Source organism: Xyrauchen texanus, chromosome 41, assembly GCF_025860055.1.
Source record: "Xyrauchen texanus isolate HMW12.3.18 chromosome 41, RBS_HiC_50CHRs, whole genome shotgun sequence".
NCBI lineage: Eukaryota > Metazoa > Chordata > Actinopteri > Cypriniformes > Catostomidae > Xyrauchen > Xyrauchen texanus.
The window spans coordinates 32784725-32802353 of record NC_068316.1 but is presented as its reverse complement, the minus strand read 5'-3'; the positions used below and the strand labels follow the sequence as shown (position 1 = coordinate 32802353).

Here is a 17629-nt window from a genome sequence, read left to right as displayed (position 1 = left end):
TTGTAATGTGTGATTTAGGAAATTTGAGTGGAGAAGGTTGATCCAGATTGAACAAAAAATGTTTGTTGAATGGGTGTAATTTGGTGGCCAGGGAAAATTATTTTAAATGCATTAGAAAGTGGTAGTACTGCCATCATGGTCTTTGATATAACGCAGGGCTTCTGTTGCTGTGAATACATACACTGGCGGCCAAAATTTCAAATTATGTACAGATTTTGCGGTTTCGGAAGAATTGGTACTTTTATTCACCAAAGTGGCATTCAACTGATCACAAAGTATAGTCAGGACATGTATAGGACATTACTGATGTAAAAAACAGCATCACTATTTGAAAAAAGACATTTTTGATCAAATCTAGACCGCAGCCATCACTCCAAAACCAAGAAAAAGCTTTCTCTAGAAACTCATCAGTAAATCATTGTTTTAAGGAATGAAGGCAATATAATGCTTGAAATTGCCAAAAACGTGAAGATTTCATACAAAGGTGTACACTACCAGGGTTTTTACTGGCTCAAAATGAGGCGGAGGTGGTACCATACTGATCAAAAAAGTGATGTTAAGAACACGTAAATGTTGGCTTTGCATTACTACACTCCTAATGACCTGGCAACTGAATAAGTGTTAATTTTGTCATCTGTTTTTTAATTTAGTCTTAGTCCTGTGTCAAATGTCCTTTTTAGTTTTTAGCATATTTAGTCAACTTAATCCTATTTTGGGCTTTTTAATGTAGTTTTAGTCAATGAAAACTGTTGAAAGTTTAGTCATATTTTAGTAACATTTAGTCATATTGACATTTTAGTCACAGAACACTGTAAAAAATTTTAGCCATAAGAGTATTATTGATAAGCATTGATAAGGACAATCTAGTCCATCCAAAACATACATATATACATATATATATACACATATATATATTACACACACACACACACACACACACACACACATTTTATTGTTGTCATTTTTGTGTTATTTTTCACATAAGATTGATCTTATCATGATGATCTCATTGCGAGCTGCAGACAGCAGGGGTGAGAGACGAGCGTCTCCATTTTAAGAGAGCACATCAGCCAGCGAAACTTTAAATCTCTCCCGGTCTTCACTACCACTCAGATTGAGTCTCTTCTGCGATTGGTTGAAGTGCTCTGACCACACAGAGAATGACAGTTTTGGAGCTTGTGTTTATTTACATGGCCAAGATATATCGCCAAGCTGTGATCTGTGTTTCTATCAGACACTCGAGCTGCAGCGCTCCTCTCGTCTCGTGTGTCATTTTTGTTTTATATGAAGTTACGTTAAACGACATCAAACGACTATTCGACAACGGAATTTATTTTATTATTATTATTATTGCAGAGATTTGCAGTTACAAATGACAATCCACTGAGTGCAAAGCTTGTTAGTGTTTTCCATGAAGACACCCACCAGAATTTTGTGGACAGCTGGAGGTGGCAAGAAATTTGATGGCCTAGTAATTCTCTATGCAGGAAAAACCCTGACTACAGTCTTCAAAGATAAAAGGACAACTGGCTCTAACAAGGTCAGAACGAGATGTGGAAGGTCCTGGTCGTTATTAATGTCCTGGCTATACATTGTGATCAGTTGAATACCACTTTGGTAAAAGTACCAATTTCTTTCCATAAGAGCAAAATCTGTACATTATTCCAAATTTTTGCCACCAGTGTACGTGTACAGTAGGGATGCACCGATCCAATACCTTGATCGGTATCGGCTCCGATACTGAAGCTTTTAGACGGATCGGTAATCAGTCCGACGAACCCGATCCAAATCCTATACACAGTGTGTCATGTTCGTTACTGTCAAGCTCCAAAAATTACAGAAAAGAACCATAAAAGCACCATTTAAGCAGTTCATATGACTCGTACATTTTATTCAAAGACTTGAAGATGTGCGATAGCTCATCATAAAATGCATAAATATATAAGATGCTCAATAGTTAGGTTCACTTATAATATGCATTTAGAATGGCACTGGAGGTGCATTGACCAGAATTTGAATAAGAAGTGAATGAATCTTCTGGGAACTTGCCTACAAACAGACTCATACAGGACTTTCTGGAGAGTTCAAAATGTCAAAATAAAAGTGTGAGGGTTTCAAAGATAAAGGTGCACAATTGAGATATTTTTATAATAAATTATTATTATTATTATTTGTTTACAAATTATAATATTATTTAAGTTGAATGGGTTCCAAAAGAATAACGGTGTATGAAAAGTGAGCTGATTTCTTACAACTAAATTGAACAAAAAAGAGATCTGAATAATTTAAAATCCAGATACAAGTTTTAAAATGTTTGCCAAAAAGAAAAAAAACGATGACTTATACTGTAATTACTGTTAATTTTGCTGCTACATTATCACTATACTAGTTAACAATACATTAGAAAATGTTTTTAATTTTTTTTATATTTGAATATTTGATTCAGATTGGTCTGTTACAGTTTGACACTTTTTTTCTCCATTTTGCACATCATCAAGTATAAGACATTCGTTTAATAAAATTGTCATTTTTTTCCAGACTAAAATTAAAGAATATAACATGACGACTATTGACTATTTTTAAAGGTAATTTTCAGCAAAAGACAAACTATGACTTATGAAAAACTGAAAAAAGGACATTGGCAGTTGATAAAGCAAGTGAAAGTGTAGGCCTAATAACACTGTAAACATAAAACGAGCAATAATGGGGATCAAAAATTATTTATTAAACATGAAAATAATATGTACAAGAAGTCAATTTCAGTAGTCATTCATATTAGTAAATATGTACAGTAAATTCCCCTGACAACTTATCGCAATCGGACACACACACACACACACACACAGCGCAAGTAATGTTTGAGTCATAAAAGCATTACCCCTACCAGACAACATACTGTATCCAAATCAAAAGCATTATAGCAGGTAAACAACTGCGCCAAACGGATAACAGGTAAACGTCCATCCAGACTACAGCGATGCCATCCTGAACTGTGAGCTGGAACACGAGACAGCCGGAACTTCTTTCCTGTGTTTATGGACATGACGTCATGACGCAAAAAGGAACAACATAAGCCAGCAATTTCGTGCCAAGTCTGACCCGTCAGCTCAAAATATTAATACATTTTATAAGCTGACTGAAATTAATCAGGGTAAGGCAAGGGCATTGTTTTAAACACTGATCATTTGTGTACTTCATAATGGCAATTTGTTCATTTTTAACCCAAAAATCAAGTCAAGTCAAGTCAAGTCAAGTGGTTTTTATTGTCGTTTAAACCATATACAGTTAGTACAGTACACAGCAAAACGAGACAACGTTCCTCCAGGACCATGGTGCTACATAAAAACAACAAAGGACCAACATAGGACCACATGAGACTACACAACGAAATAAAATACCTATATAAACTACCTATATATACCTATATAAAGTGCATGTGCAAACATGTGCAAAAAGTACAGGACAGTACAACAAATTACTGACAATGAACAGGACAATAGACAGTGCAGCGCCGACCAGTACTCAGTAGTGCAAAAAGATGACAGTTTCTAAAATGTAAACATAACATACTATGAGATAATGTTCTATGCACATAGCAGTTATTGAGGTAGCAGACAGTTATAAAGTGACAGTTATTAAAGTGCAACTCAGGACACGTGTGTGTGTCAAACCAGTCTCTGAGTATTGAGAAGTCTGATGGCTTGGGGAAGAAGCTGTTACACAGTCTGGCCGTGAGGGCCCGAATGCTTCGGTACCTCTTGCCAGACGGGAGGAGGGTAAAGAGTTTGTGTGAGGGGTGTGTAGGGTCGTCCACAATGCTGGTTGCTTTATGGATACAGTGTTTTTTGTAAATGTCTTTGATGGAGGGAAGAGAGACCCCAATGATCTTCTCAGCTGTCCTCACTATCCTCTGCAGGGCTTTGCGGTCCGAAACGGTGCAAGTCCCAAACCAGGCAGTGATGCAGCTGCTCAGGATGCTCTCAATAGTCCCTCTATAGAATGTAGTGAGGATGGGGGTTGGAAGATGTGCTTTCCTCAGCCTTCGAAGAAAGTAGAGACGCTGCTGGGCTTTCTTGGTGATAGAGCTGGTGTTGAGGGACCAGGTGAGGTTCTCCGCCAGGTGAACACCAAGAAATTTGGTGCTCTTGACGATCTCCACAGAGGAGCCGTCGATGTTCAGCGGAGTGTGTTCACCTTGTGTTCTCCTAAAGTCAACAACCATCTCCTATCTTACATAGTGCTTTAACTTGTAAGGCTCTTTATGGTTAAATCCCAGAGATACTGTATGTGGCTCCAAAGTCCCTTTCAAGGCAAATCAGACCACTCGGCGGCCATCCTAGACATCCTCCCAAGCTGGGCAGCTATTTTCTATGTAAACATGTGGCACAAAAATACAGCTATCAACTTGAATTGGGAAAGACCAAAAACGCCAAACTGCTGGTCAAGATTATAATCAAAGAACATATTTAAAATCAGCAGTAAAATCTGACAACGATGGTATTGTTTGACAAAAATGCAATTTTTCAGGCTGGTTCAGCTAATGCGCAAGCACTTTCTTAAGTTGACTGACAAGCGATGTCTGTATCTAAAAGTGATTGGTTCTTTTACCTGTAAGGAGGGACTTCCTTTTCTACAACCGTAGGCCATTCAAATTTCTCCCATTCATTTTAATAGAAGTGGTCAGTCTCTGCTAAATAGCCTCTGGCAGCTTTCAATGTGAAGTGTTGCATTTAAAAAAAAAATTTGTGGGTCACACATGGTATGAAGCTAGACTAGTCCATAAAAAAACAAAAACCGATTGCTTTCATAGCCATAGTCAATCATACAAGAGTTCACATGAATAACTGACCACATTTTCAAGCGGATATTGATGTGGTTTGCAGGTGTGAACTCGAGTTTGAAAACCAGCTTTCACATCATTCAAAAGAGCCGAACCATGAACCCCAGAAGTGCCAGTGTGAAAGCAAACTAAATGGAAATGGAATTGAAACCAGAATCCTTATGATTGCCATCTCTATGCATCAGCACAATAGTTTTATTTTGTAAGGGAATAAATGATATAAAATGAATGGAGAACACAGTCTGGAGAACATTATAAACATTGAACTCTCATTAGGGACATGTGTCTGGCACAGTGTTAGAAGATTGTGCTTTCTGAATAATCTAAACTCACATCACCAGTGTGTAACTGCACTTACCGATTCCATGAAGCACAGCTACATTGAGGCTTTTGTCCTGATCAAAGGCTGTTAGCTCCTCTGTCAGTCTCTGAGCAGTATCTGGATTCACTGCATTACGCACTTCAGGACGGTTAATCCCAATAACCATCACCGCACCCCTCCTCTCTGTTACCAGCGTCCCAACTGTAGCTGACAAAAACAGAGGAGTGACACACCAGTATTTATAAAAGGACACACGTGAACATTCTTTGAGTAGAATATTTTGCTTCATAGAGAGAAAGACTTTGGAAGAATAAAATACTCCTATTTTAGCCATGATAAAAACTGACCCCAAACAGTATTTAAAAACAATAATAAAGTCTCGATTGCCAGTGTGAGAGACTTTTGTCCACCTGACTTTCAATATGGTAAACTTATTTTGCTGCCTAACAAACATGATGCGATTTTGTGATATTGGAAACACCATTAAGAAGGGGGTTGAAAATTATGAAAAAATTACAAAATGCCATTGTTTTCCAGCAGAAATTGGATTATATATGTATATCTGTAACAGAGTTACACTTTGTATAATGTCAAGAAACTATTGCAAATGAAATGTCACAATATTTGTTACAACTTGGTTACGAAAGTGCAACGTTTAATGAAATCCATATATTTTGGGTAACACTTTACAATAAGCTTGTATTTGTTAATATAAGTGAACCACTAGTTAACCTGAAATAAAAATGAACAATACTTTTACAGCATTTATAAATCCTGGTTAATGTTCATTTCAACATATAGTTACACATTTTTTAAATGAAAAATTGTGAGTCAAAGACATGATGGTCATTTTTTGTCCAGACCTAAATAATTAAAAAATACATTACAAATGTAATTCACACTAAACAGTTACTTGAATACAACTCTTCTAGTATGAACATGTTTTCAATTACTGAGTTAAAAGTCATTTGATATTGTTTCTGAAAAATGTCATGTGGTGTCTCATGAAAAGCTGTAATTCTTGAAAAAATAAATGTTAGCATGAGTAGTGCTGAATAGTCTGTTGATATTATTTCTAAAATAATATAATCAGTGAAACAATTTATTTTAAAAATATGATTACAATTTGAAAACTTTTGTCCATGAAATCAAGTCATGTGGTGCAACATGTAGATTTTTTTGTTGTTGTAATGTGACAAACTAATTAAAATAAAAACATAAAAGGAGAAGACATTATTATAAAATAAAAATAATTATCAATATTTTGACATTCTTATGACAATGCATATTTTGTAGAGTTCAAATGCAGTCCCCTGAGAAAACTTATTGATATTCTCAGGTATTTGATATTTGTAAAAAAAAATTATAATAATTACATTGAAAAATATATGTGATTTTTTTTTTAAATGTATAATTAATTTAGTCCACTCATGTAGTCAAGGCGATACTTAAGACAAGAAGAGACAGTTATTGGATTATTACTACAGTGATTAATGTCTCAGCTGGCAGCAATTCTTTTAAACCTAACTGATGCAGGTTCTCATTTCTTAAACGATCATGTGGGAAGGCGTATCCCGTGTTCGCGGAAAAGATACTACTGTGTTTCAGAAGGGGCAAATAATTGGCCTGCATCAGGCAAAGAAAACAACAAAGGAGATTGCTGAAATGACTGGAATTTGGTTAAAAAATCTTTAAGAATCATCATCGTTCTGTTCAAGCTGGCAACCTGCACCAAGAAGTGTGGAAACTTTCTGTCTCAGTATAAGGACCATCAGTCGATGTGTATATGCTGTGTGCACAACTATTAAAGAATAATTGTGTCAGTGTAATATTAGGGTTTATATACGATACATTCTTGATATTCAATAGGCCATTTTGAACAATCATCTAATCTAAAGCATCGCCATCACAACAGCATTATGTCCCGAATATTTGTCCAGCAACTTTTAATGAAGAAACTGAACTTGATTGTCATCTAAAATACATTTTAGTGTCATAATGCAATTTACATTTTCTGAAGAAGCCCAGCAAATGCGATCCGAGGTAAAGAGGGTTATATTTAAAATATTTAAATGTTTTAAAATGTTCAAAAGCTTGTTTTCTGAAATTGAACTCCACACTGGACAATAGTTCTGATAGTTTAGTTTTGAAAAAAGTGTAGAACATTCTGAGAATGTCATTCAGCTGACTTTATTCATCTACAGAACAGGGTACAGCTAATTTAAGTTAAATAGGCCTAACAACACCACTTTTTTCGTTTGGTAATTCATTATTTTATTTAATGCTTTATTCATTTGGTAATTTTTGTAAAGTAAGCTAAACAATCATTTTAAAGAATTGGGCTATATGTTAGTGTTCCAAAAAAAAGCACATCGAAGCTTTTCTCCTAGTTTTGTGTATTCATTTTCATTTAAAACATCTTTGTGCACAGAAATTATGTTTTTATACTGTGGCTAATTCCATGACTGCCGTCTATCATTTTGAATGGTGTGGAAAAGAAACTTTAATAAATAAACAGATGTCTACCGTGATTAAATTAAATCACAAAGAGTGGCCATTCATTTGTTCTCCGTGCACTTGTCGGTTACAGGTGCATGATACGAGATATCTGTGTTGGCAATCCTGGAAGTGTCATGTTTGCAGCATCAGATCTGCCGTTAAAATCAATCAATAATCACGTACACTAAATTGGCTTTCAATTATGTATACCGTCGTCATGATTAACACAGGCTAAAGATTGGCATTTTTGCGTTAATGCCAATTTTCTCTACAAAAAAAATATTTCCAAACAAGACATTTGAAGTATCGACATAGAGTTTATATTAAACGACAAGAGTTAAACGGAAAAATAATATGTAGACGAAAGTTTTGTGATTATTTGCATTTCCATCAGCTTTATTTTGATGCGGTAAAACTTTTTTCCACAAAAAAATCCTTTAATGGAAAGTAGTTAGTGTTGGTGCAGACAGGCTGGTTTGAGTATTTCTGTAACTGTTGAGCTCCTCGGATTTTCACACACAACAGTCTCTAGAATTTACTCAGAATGGTGCAAAAAACATCCAGTTGATGAGAGATGTCTTGTTGATAAGAGAGGTCAACAGAGAATGTTCAGACTGGTTTGAACTGATTAAGTCTATGGTAACTCAGATAACCGCTCTGTACAATTGAAGGGAGTAGAATATCATATTCAGAATGTTATTCTGAGATGTGGTTTGGCGCTGTTTGGCGGCACTAGGGGGACCTACACAAAGGCAGGTGGTTCTAATGTTGTACCCGAACGGGGTGTGTGTGTAGCCTAATATATATATATATATATATATATATATATTTGCAGAAAATGCTCAAATGTTTTTTTTATTTGTGAATCCAGCACGAACTCAAACATTACATTTCTACGAACTTGACACGTGTTTTAAACTAAAGACGCCATCACGACGCCCCCTTCCAACGCTTTGCTACGCTTGGCACATAATATTCACTGTCCGAAATAAAATAATTGTAATTGCAAATATCATAAATTTTATTCATAGCCTATGTATTTCAATATTTTCTGAACGTCACATTAAAGCCACCTCGTGATGCTTCTGAATTCAGACCAACTCATGAATCTAATATAGCTACATATAATATTGAGAGCTAAATTGTTTCGATATTCGTATAAAAAGCAATATTAAGCCTTTTTATCAAAGGATTTCCATGGTAGATAAAGTATGACAGAAAGTTATTTACCCATGTTAATGTCGTCAACCCTTGAGCTTACAGATGATTGGTCCGCAGTGGGTCGGCGTACACAACGGCTGTGTTTGAAAAAGCACATACTTATAACATACGTCTCGTACTATTTCTGCAGTGAACATACACTTCAGAGTATGCATGGAATATTTCATTTCAATAACATAAACCATGATTTATGCCCTTCTCGACTCGTGATTGGACTGTCATAAATTAAGACATTAAATTTGCAAAGTAATTCATTTTTGCAACTCACTGAATTAAACAAAGCTTAATAAGGTCATTTGACCACAGTGTAGCACACTGCTGTTCAAAACGTTATGTGTACTCAAGTGCGTTTGAATAACTGCTTCTTCTTCTTCTTCTTCTTCTTCTTCTTCTTCAGAGTTTATCGGCAGCTTGCATCCATTAGCGTTGCACTACCGCCATCTTCCGGCTTTATTTCCTGTCATGTCCAGTTACATATTCTTCTCATCAGTCCTGTTCTTGATAAAAATAATAAAATATTTCCTCTGCTTTGTTCATTCTCCCCACTTTCCAGTATTTCCTTCATTCCTGTCCCTATTGCTCCAATTTTTCCTAACTCTTCCATCATATTTTTCCTCTGTTCTTTATATTGTCTGCAACTCAACAACACATGCTCTATAGTTTCTGCAACCTGACAACAACCACAAAAACCAGTTGGGTGCTTCCCTATAATGTGTAGTGTGCTATTCAAATTACTGTGACCTATCCTTAATCTGGTCATAACTACTTCTTCTTTTCTATTCCCTCCCTATTCTTCACAGCCCCAACTTTACTTTGAATAGCATATAAATGTCTCCCTTTAGTTTCCATATCCCACTGATGTTGCCATTCTCTAATGGCTTCTTTCCATATTATACTCTTTCCTTCAGACTTTGACAACTTAATATTTTCTTCAATATTCTCTTTTTTTAACAGCTTGTTTGGCTAACTTGTCCACTCTCTCATTACCCACAATGCCGATATGAGCAGGAATCCAAATCAATTGAATCTCATAACATTTCCCCCTTATTCTTGTGTATATTATCAATACTGAATACAGTAAATCCTGATGACTATTAGATATACCAGTCATGAGACTGTATAAAGCTGACAATGAATCACTTCCAATTAAAGCTTTTTTAATTTTGTTTTCCTCAATCCATTCTAGTGCCATCTTAATAGCGTATAATTCAACTGCATACACACTCAGATCATTTGTGGTTCGTCTGCTTATCTCACCTCTTTGGTTGAAAATGTAAACTGCAGCTCCAGTCTTTCCTGTTTCTGGATCCTTTGATCCGTCTGTATAAATCTGAATATACTCTTTATATTTAAAATCTATATTTCTATAAAATTCCGCTACCAGATCTGTACTATTACTTACTGTTTTAACTCGAAGTAATTTAAAATCAACTTCCATGGTTTCTAGCTTCCATACCGGTGTATCAGGCCATATTATAGTTGGGCAGAATTCCTTTTAATACACTCCCAATTCTCTAGCCGCCTCATCTCCGACCCACCCAAAACGTTTGAATAACTGAAAGAGATATGCCGTATTTACAGCACAATATGCAGTACATCGTGCCATTAAGAAAATCTCGATTCGCAAGTCTTGTAAATGTTTGAGGTTATACTGCACCCTGCCGACTACAACAACACACTCTTATTTTATAACTTTACCTGTGCCACAGTTTGGTCTCTCTTCGTTGGACGAGCTGCTGTAATATTCTTGTCTTTGTATTGAGTTTAAACTCTGAATTGTCCTCCTGAATCCAGTACGAACTGATACTCTCCACAAAGTTAAAGCCATACTTCAGGATGAAATGTTTAATGCGCCTTTAAAAACGGACTAATTTGCCGAGTTTATAAAGTTAAAATGTGTCAAAATTCACAGTACATTTTGTTTGGTTGTGAATGTTATGCGAAGAAATACAAATCCGTCGACATGCTAACGTAAAAGTCCCCCATAAAAGCCTATTGAATTCCACCAGAGACTATTTATTTGCTAGAGACGGACCAATTTATTTTAATCAATGGGAGAAACTTGAACGTAAAACCAAGAAGCCCTAGCTCCCACAGTCAACGGACGTAGAAAGGAATCGCATACTATTAATCATACTATTTCTGCCATAGACATATATGGTAGAAGTAGTAAGAGTAGTATGGGTAGTATGCCGTTACGAACTCAGCGTTTGATTCCACACAAGCAGCGGTTGTCAACACAGTAAATAGAAACCACACTGTGCCAGAACTTGAGCACTCTCTGATTTAGGAAAGTCAGACTCAGAGCCACAGAAACAGACCCACACGCCTGACGTTTTTATTGCTTTAAAAAAAAAAAAAAAAAAAAAAAAAAACCTAAATGTGCTTATTAAAGAAGCATTTTCCCTTCTTTTTTTTTGCAAACCACAACGAATTTTCAATCATATACATTTATTCAGTATTATACAATATTGTATGTGCAAAATATATGAAGTCGTGCCATAAGAAAGGCAACTGGAGAGACACAAGTGCCAAGCTCAAAGTGACGTACCTACATTTGTACATTTATACCTGAATCCTATTAAATGTTTCACATAGATGCAATACATATGTGGTGAACATAAGATTACATAGAAATATAACACACATGATGTCCATTGAAACATAATATATAAAGAGAGAATAAATACTAGACTGTTTGAATTTAATTGAAATGAAGTTTGACAGAGTAGAATGTTTCACTTCATCTAAAATCATTTTAAACAAAATTCGTGTATAATTATGTGCCTTAGGACCTTATATTAAGTAATATATAGATGTACAATAAGAGAGATTACTTGAAATATTTGTCACATTATAGGATTATTTACATTTATTTTAAAAAGCGAAAAGGTCACAAATTCATAGACTCTCAACACATAAACTATAGGCCAACAATTTCCCTATGTAAACATTTTTTAACCTAAAATGTGTTTCAGTTATTAAGCGTTTTAAGCTCCAATGTTTTCTTACTGTTTTCTGAACAGTTTTGCTGGCGGGTCTTTTATTATGAAAGGCAACACGTATCTTCTTGTGATCCGGAAGTTCAAACACACTGCGTTTACTCGAAGCGGCCGTGTCTTGTTTTGCGGTAAAGGTTTGTGTTTTTAAATTACACCAGCGTGCAGTCAGACGCACATATTGACGTGATGCAACAGAGCTGGTTTAAGTAACGATTGGTAGTTATTACACCCAAATATACCGGAATGTTCTAGGGGTGGGGAAAATATCCATATGTTAAAGGATCGTGATATTTTCCTCGTGATATTGTATCGATATTTTAATTGCAAATATCGATATTATTATTATTATTTACATTTTTCCACATTCATGTTGTGGTGATGAGAGAAATTTTGCCAAATTGATCTAGGAATTCAACAACAGTCCCTTAGAAGGAGCAGTTAATTTACACATAATTACCCTCCCTTACGATATTACAATAGTAGCATTAACTGGGGTATTTTGACAAAAAAGTTAGTATCATATAAAATAGGCTAACCTTTGAGGTGAACTCTATTATACTTTTGTGCGTTAAAACTGTGTTGTAATTATTATTTTTTTTTATGTTTAGGCTACTATTGCATTAATAAATACTAAAATTTAATTTAGAAAGTCTATCTACATTGATATAACCTCAGAAATTGGGAGCCATTATAGTCTTATATGCTAATGGCTTTGCACTGTACATAAATATTAGCAAATAAGCTGGCCTTGATTTTTAAACTGGCACTTTTTATAGAAATTTAACAATGCATTTGGTGATGAAGACGAATGAGAAACATTGAGTGAAATATCGCAATATGTCATAGTTTTGAATCGCAATACACCAAAAATAAAGAATCGCGATAATATCGTATTGTGACCTAGATATCGATATTATATTGTATCGCCAGTTACCTTGTGATTCCCACCCCTAGAATGTTCGTGAATTACCTAGATCCAGAATGATTCAGTTCATTTAGACGGATAGTTTATCGGCCAGTTCGCTCATAGTCTTACCACTGGATACTTGAGCATACATATATCACATTATTACTCATAAATATATAGTTTTTATAAATAAATATTGAGGTTCACACCTGCTGCTCAAAATGTCTTTGGCCGGAGCTATGTGGTTTGCCGTACAAGATGATTTATACAGTGCGTGTAATGATACAACAACAACAACATCCAGCAACAGCAGCTCAACACAAGAAAAGCATCCCATTCAAAACAGCATCAGCACCAATATCATTGTGCCAGTTCTCGCCTCTGACACACACACTCTTCTAGACCGCCTCGACGACCGATTTCTGTCCCAGTGTTTTCATCTCAACCGGCAATGTCTGCGCTTCATCGTCGATTTCATCCAGGCCCGTTTAAAGAAAGACGTATTTGCAGCATCCTACAACCTGAGCTCGTCAGAAGCCAAGATTCTGGCCACACTTTCTTTCTACGCGCACGGATCTCTGCCCTGCAAAGTGACCGATCGTCTGGGAATTGATCAAACATCCGCTGGCGAAGCAGTGAAGAGCCTCACCAAACTCTTATCAGGCATGAGCCCTGACTTCATCACCTTCCCGTACAGTTATAATGACCGCATGGGAGCTGCGCAGGCCTTCAAGAACATCAGCGGCATTCCACACGTGGTGGGGGTGTTGGGTTACCTGCACGTAAAGGTGACCCCTCCGCCCGGGGAGGAGTACATGTATATGAACAGTCTGGGTTATCATTCTGTCATGATGCAGGTGATCTTCGATGTGGATGGAAATCTGTTGAGTGTCGAGCAGTGCTGGCCGGGAGGAACTCCTGAAGACAGTGTTTGGGCGAGCTCAGACATCGGCAAACAATTCAGCACGTTTCGACATGGCCATACGTGGGTGTTAGGTAAAATGAGAGAACTTTTGCAACGTTTGGCAGTCCAGTCAAATAGTGGCTTTGTTCGGAATAGCATACTAATATAAGTAGGGAGGAACAGAAACCGCTTTTTCAACTTTATTTCTTCTGATATACCAATTCCGATGGCTGAACGCTGCGTGTCTGCCGATACTGTTTCGATACTAGTGTTGTTGTTTTTCTTGGATCAGTTTGGAATATAAAACTCACTGTGTGGAACTGATTGAGAGTTCTCTTATCTTTTAATAGGGTCAATGTCACCTCGCTCATTTATTTCTCCAGATCTGTTAAAGGGATAGTTCACCCAAAAATGAAAATGATCTCATTATTTACTCCCCCTAATGCCATCCCAGAGGTTTATGACTTTCTTTTTTCTGCAGAACACAAACATAGCTATGTAAGTCCACACAATGCAAGTGAATGGTGACAAAAAAATCCTAAAAAGCACGTAAAGGCAGCAAAAAAGTAATCCATAAGACTTCAGTTGTTTTATCCATAGCTGTATCCCTAATGACACTATACACAATGCACTTATATAAAATATATTATGCACTCAGCCATGTAGTGTATGAATTTTCAAAGTGTAATATCTTCTTAACGGTTTTACTACACTGAAGCATTCGTCATTTAACAGCTAACACTTGTGTTGTGTTGCTGCTAGCTTTAGCGTGTTAGCCAACCACAGATCAACACTTGTATTTTAAACAACGTACATATTCACACAGCTTGGGGTGATTGTAAAGCATTCAACTCGCATGTGTAAGGTGCTGTATCCACTGAAGTTTCGCCATGGCTGCTACATTCTTCATAATTTACAATAGTTTTTTCAGACCAGCAGTGCAGCCAGTTAACTCCGCCCCTTGTATGTACGGCCGTGTGTGTTGAGTGCATGAAGTGTCCAACATTCTACACTCTGTTTTGACGGTTGAAAACTTGAAATACACTTCTTTATGTTTAATAATGTGTAACGAACGGTACTACTAAAACTACTGCCACTACTGTTCGGCTTGGGATGCACCTCATGTCTTCTGAAGTAATCTGATTGATTTTGGGTGAGAACAGACTAAATTATAACTCCTTTTTTCACTATAGATCTTGATATCAGCAGTTTACTTGGCATTCATGATTTCAAGCTCGATTACACTTCCTAGCACCATTTTGCACTCTGCACATGCGTCAAGCACTAGAAAGTGTAATCATCAAACTTGAAATTCGTGAACGTGCCTAAAGACTGCAATGGCAAGATGTATGTGAAAAAGGAGCTGCATTTGGTCTGTCTCAGTCATTGAAATCTACGACCGTCTCAATGAGGCGCACCTCAGACTACCATCTGCGGAGGATCGTGCCAATCTACCGCAAAAAAGTAAACTAGGATTTTAGTGAATGCAAAGTGCTCTGGTTTCACTTTAACAATCGTGTAATGACAAATGTTATATGTTGTTGTGGGTTCAAACACGCAGGAGGAGCCCTGTGTCAACGCTGAGATGATAGAATGAAGAAACACAGAATTAAAGGTCTTTATTGGGCTTGTGGCTTTAATAAGAGAGCCTTAAAGTAATGTGTGAAAGCGAAGACATTTTGATAGAAACTTCTAATATAATGTAATATATATAATAGCTAAAATATATTGAAAAAAAAGAGAAAATATATTGTAAGTATATGAAAGTTATTAAAAAGGTTTTAAAGCCTTAAAGGAAATCAAGTAAAAGTTAAATGTGAATAATTTACTTCATTTATGAAGCGCACAAAAGTATGATATTTTGTATGACACTTAATCGTCATGATTTTGAAAGCCCTAGAACAGACAGTTGATCTTTATAATGGCATTATTATTGGCTTTAGCCCCATTGTACTCTATATATGCGTTATGAAACACTTTTTGGGTTTTGTGTGTTTGGAAACAAACAACATTATACATTCTTGCTTGAAAAAACTAATGATGTGTAAAAAAAAAAAAAGATCTATTCTATAAAGAAAAATCTAATAACATTATTATTCCAAACTTGAACCATCAATGTTTTGGGAAAATATGAAATGTTGCTCCTCATTGCAGTTCCCCAAACTCTTATTGGGCAAAGGAAACAACTTTGTGGGAAAATTCCCCAATTTGAATGTTGGTTTCTCTTTGCCAGCGCTCCCGTAGATTTTTAAAAGAGGCTTGGCCCCCATTAGATTTGGTATTTCCAGCATTTGGTAAGTTAGTAATAGAAGTATGTTGGTATGCTATTCCTTACAAAGCCCACACCTATATTCAAGTTTATTGTGATGTTAGTAACATTATCCTCTCCTCTGCAAACACAGGTGGCAGAGGTTTGTTTGGTGGTGGGCATGTGCTGACCCCCGTTGACCCCTCTCGCCTCAAATCCAACGCTGCCCACAGATTTAACAAAGCACACGCTCAGGTATATGGCCGCATGCAGCAGGTGTTTGGTAGTTTGAAGAGTCGTTTCCAGTGTCTGCGTGACTTCGGCTCCATTCAGACTCTCGAGTCGGTGGCCTGCACCATCACAGCATGCTGCGTTTTGCACAACATATCCAAGAAGTTCTCAGTGCAGTTACCCTGGGATTTTGCCATAGAGCCGCTGCACCCTTTTTCAGAGGTCAACTACACAGCAGATCCGCCATACAACTACATGCAAGAAACTAAAGATGAGATGATAGGAATGTTTTTTACTAGTGCAGAGGACAACTGAGAAGTGCATGGAGAGACAGAGAATGACACATGCAAACAAACGTCTGTGACTTGGATTGACTTGTTTTGTCTTAGCAGTTGAATTGGAAACACTTTACAATGAGGTTGTTTACATTAGCATTAGTTTAAAGTATAGTTCACTCAAAAATAATGAACGAATTTTCATATTTGGGTGTACTATTCATTTAACACATTAGTTAACATGAACTAACAATGAATAATACTTTTACACCATTTATTAATCTTGGCTAATTTTAATTTCTGAATATACTAATACATTTGTAACATAAATGTTGTATTTGTTCACAATAGTTAATGCATTTGAATAGTACTATATTTATAAATGAACATTAATCAAGCTAATTGTTAGTAATTAAATGCTGTAAACATTACTGTTAATTTGTCATGACATAACTAATGCATTAACTATAGTTAACACAGAACCTCATTGTAAAGTGTTACCGTTGAAGTAGTTGTAAAAAGGGACAAGAAACCAGAACGTATTTCAGTTTAGACATTTAAACTGTGGATTTCTATATATGAATTAACAAATAAATGCATGCCAATGCCAGTTTATTATTAATTTATGTAAGCTTTATTCAATGAAATCAATAATGAATCAACAAGTTAATACAAAAGCATTATTCTGTGTCCACAAACTACACAAATAAAAACATTTATCTTGTCATCTATGGAAGGATTTAACTTGAACTCCTAGTATTAACACTTACAAAAAAAAAAATCAATAAATCGATTGTAATGGCACCAAGGTGTAGCGACGGTATCAAATGATGATATCCATGGATTTCATTTATTTTGTATTTTTTATTTAGATTTTAGATGTACTGAATGGTCACAATTTCCTTTGAAACTGAAAAGATCTATACATATGAAAATAACTTGACTGGCTTCACATAAATGATGAGCATATTTATTTAAATAAACATTGTGCATTAAAGACATGTTTTAGGCAAGTTGTTTTTAAATGTACACAAATCTGCTCTGCACAAATACATTTTTGAGGGAAAACACACATGAGCCAAAACATTATGAAGCAAATAGCGGTGATCATCTCCTAACAACTCCACATGTCGTCGAGGTCTGGGTAGATTAAGTGAACAACCAGTTCTCGTAGTCAACG

General features: G+C 36.1%; 2 protein-coding genes across 5 annotated transcripts in view; one reads left to right on the top strand and one right to left on the bottom strand.

Moving 5' to 3' along the window:
- The window catches only part of zgc:101569 (uncharacterized protein LOC449822 homolog), a 33031-nt gene extending 22182 nt beyond the window's left edge, over positions 1-10849 (bottom strand). For 2 of the 4 annotated variants that reach the window (XM_052113360.1, XM_052113362.1), the window contains exons 1-2: positions 10581-10849; positions 5199-5369 (exon numbers count right to left, since the gene is read on the bottom strand). In XM_052113360.1, coding sequence (XP_051969320.1) covers positions 5199-5369; positions 10581-10710 — 301 coding nt within the window. In that variant the 5' untranslated portion in view covers positions 10711-10849. Of the gene's footprint in view, positions 1-5198; positions 5370-8891; positions 8960-9150; positions 9261-10580 lie in introns of those variants that run through there. The other 2 variants (XM_052113363.1, XM_052113361.1) reach the window with 2 other exon arrangements.
- Positions 10850-11982: 1133 nt separating this feature from the next.
- Positions 11983-17433, top strand: LOC127634468 (putative nuclease HARBI1). The gene is made up of 2 exons (XM_052114052.1): positions 11983-13787; positions 16098-17433. The coding sequence occupies exons 1-2, from the start codon at positions 13013-13015 to the stop codon at positions 16487-16489; spliced, it is 1167 nt and encodes a 388-aa protein (XP_051970012.1). The 5' UTR covers positions 11983-13012; the 3' UTR covers positions 16490-17433.
- Positions 17434-17629: the final 196 nt, after the last annotated feature.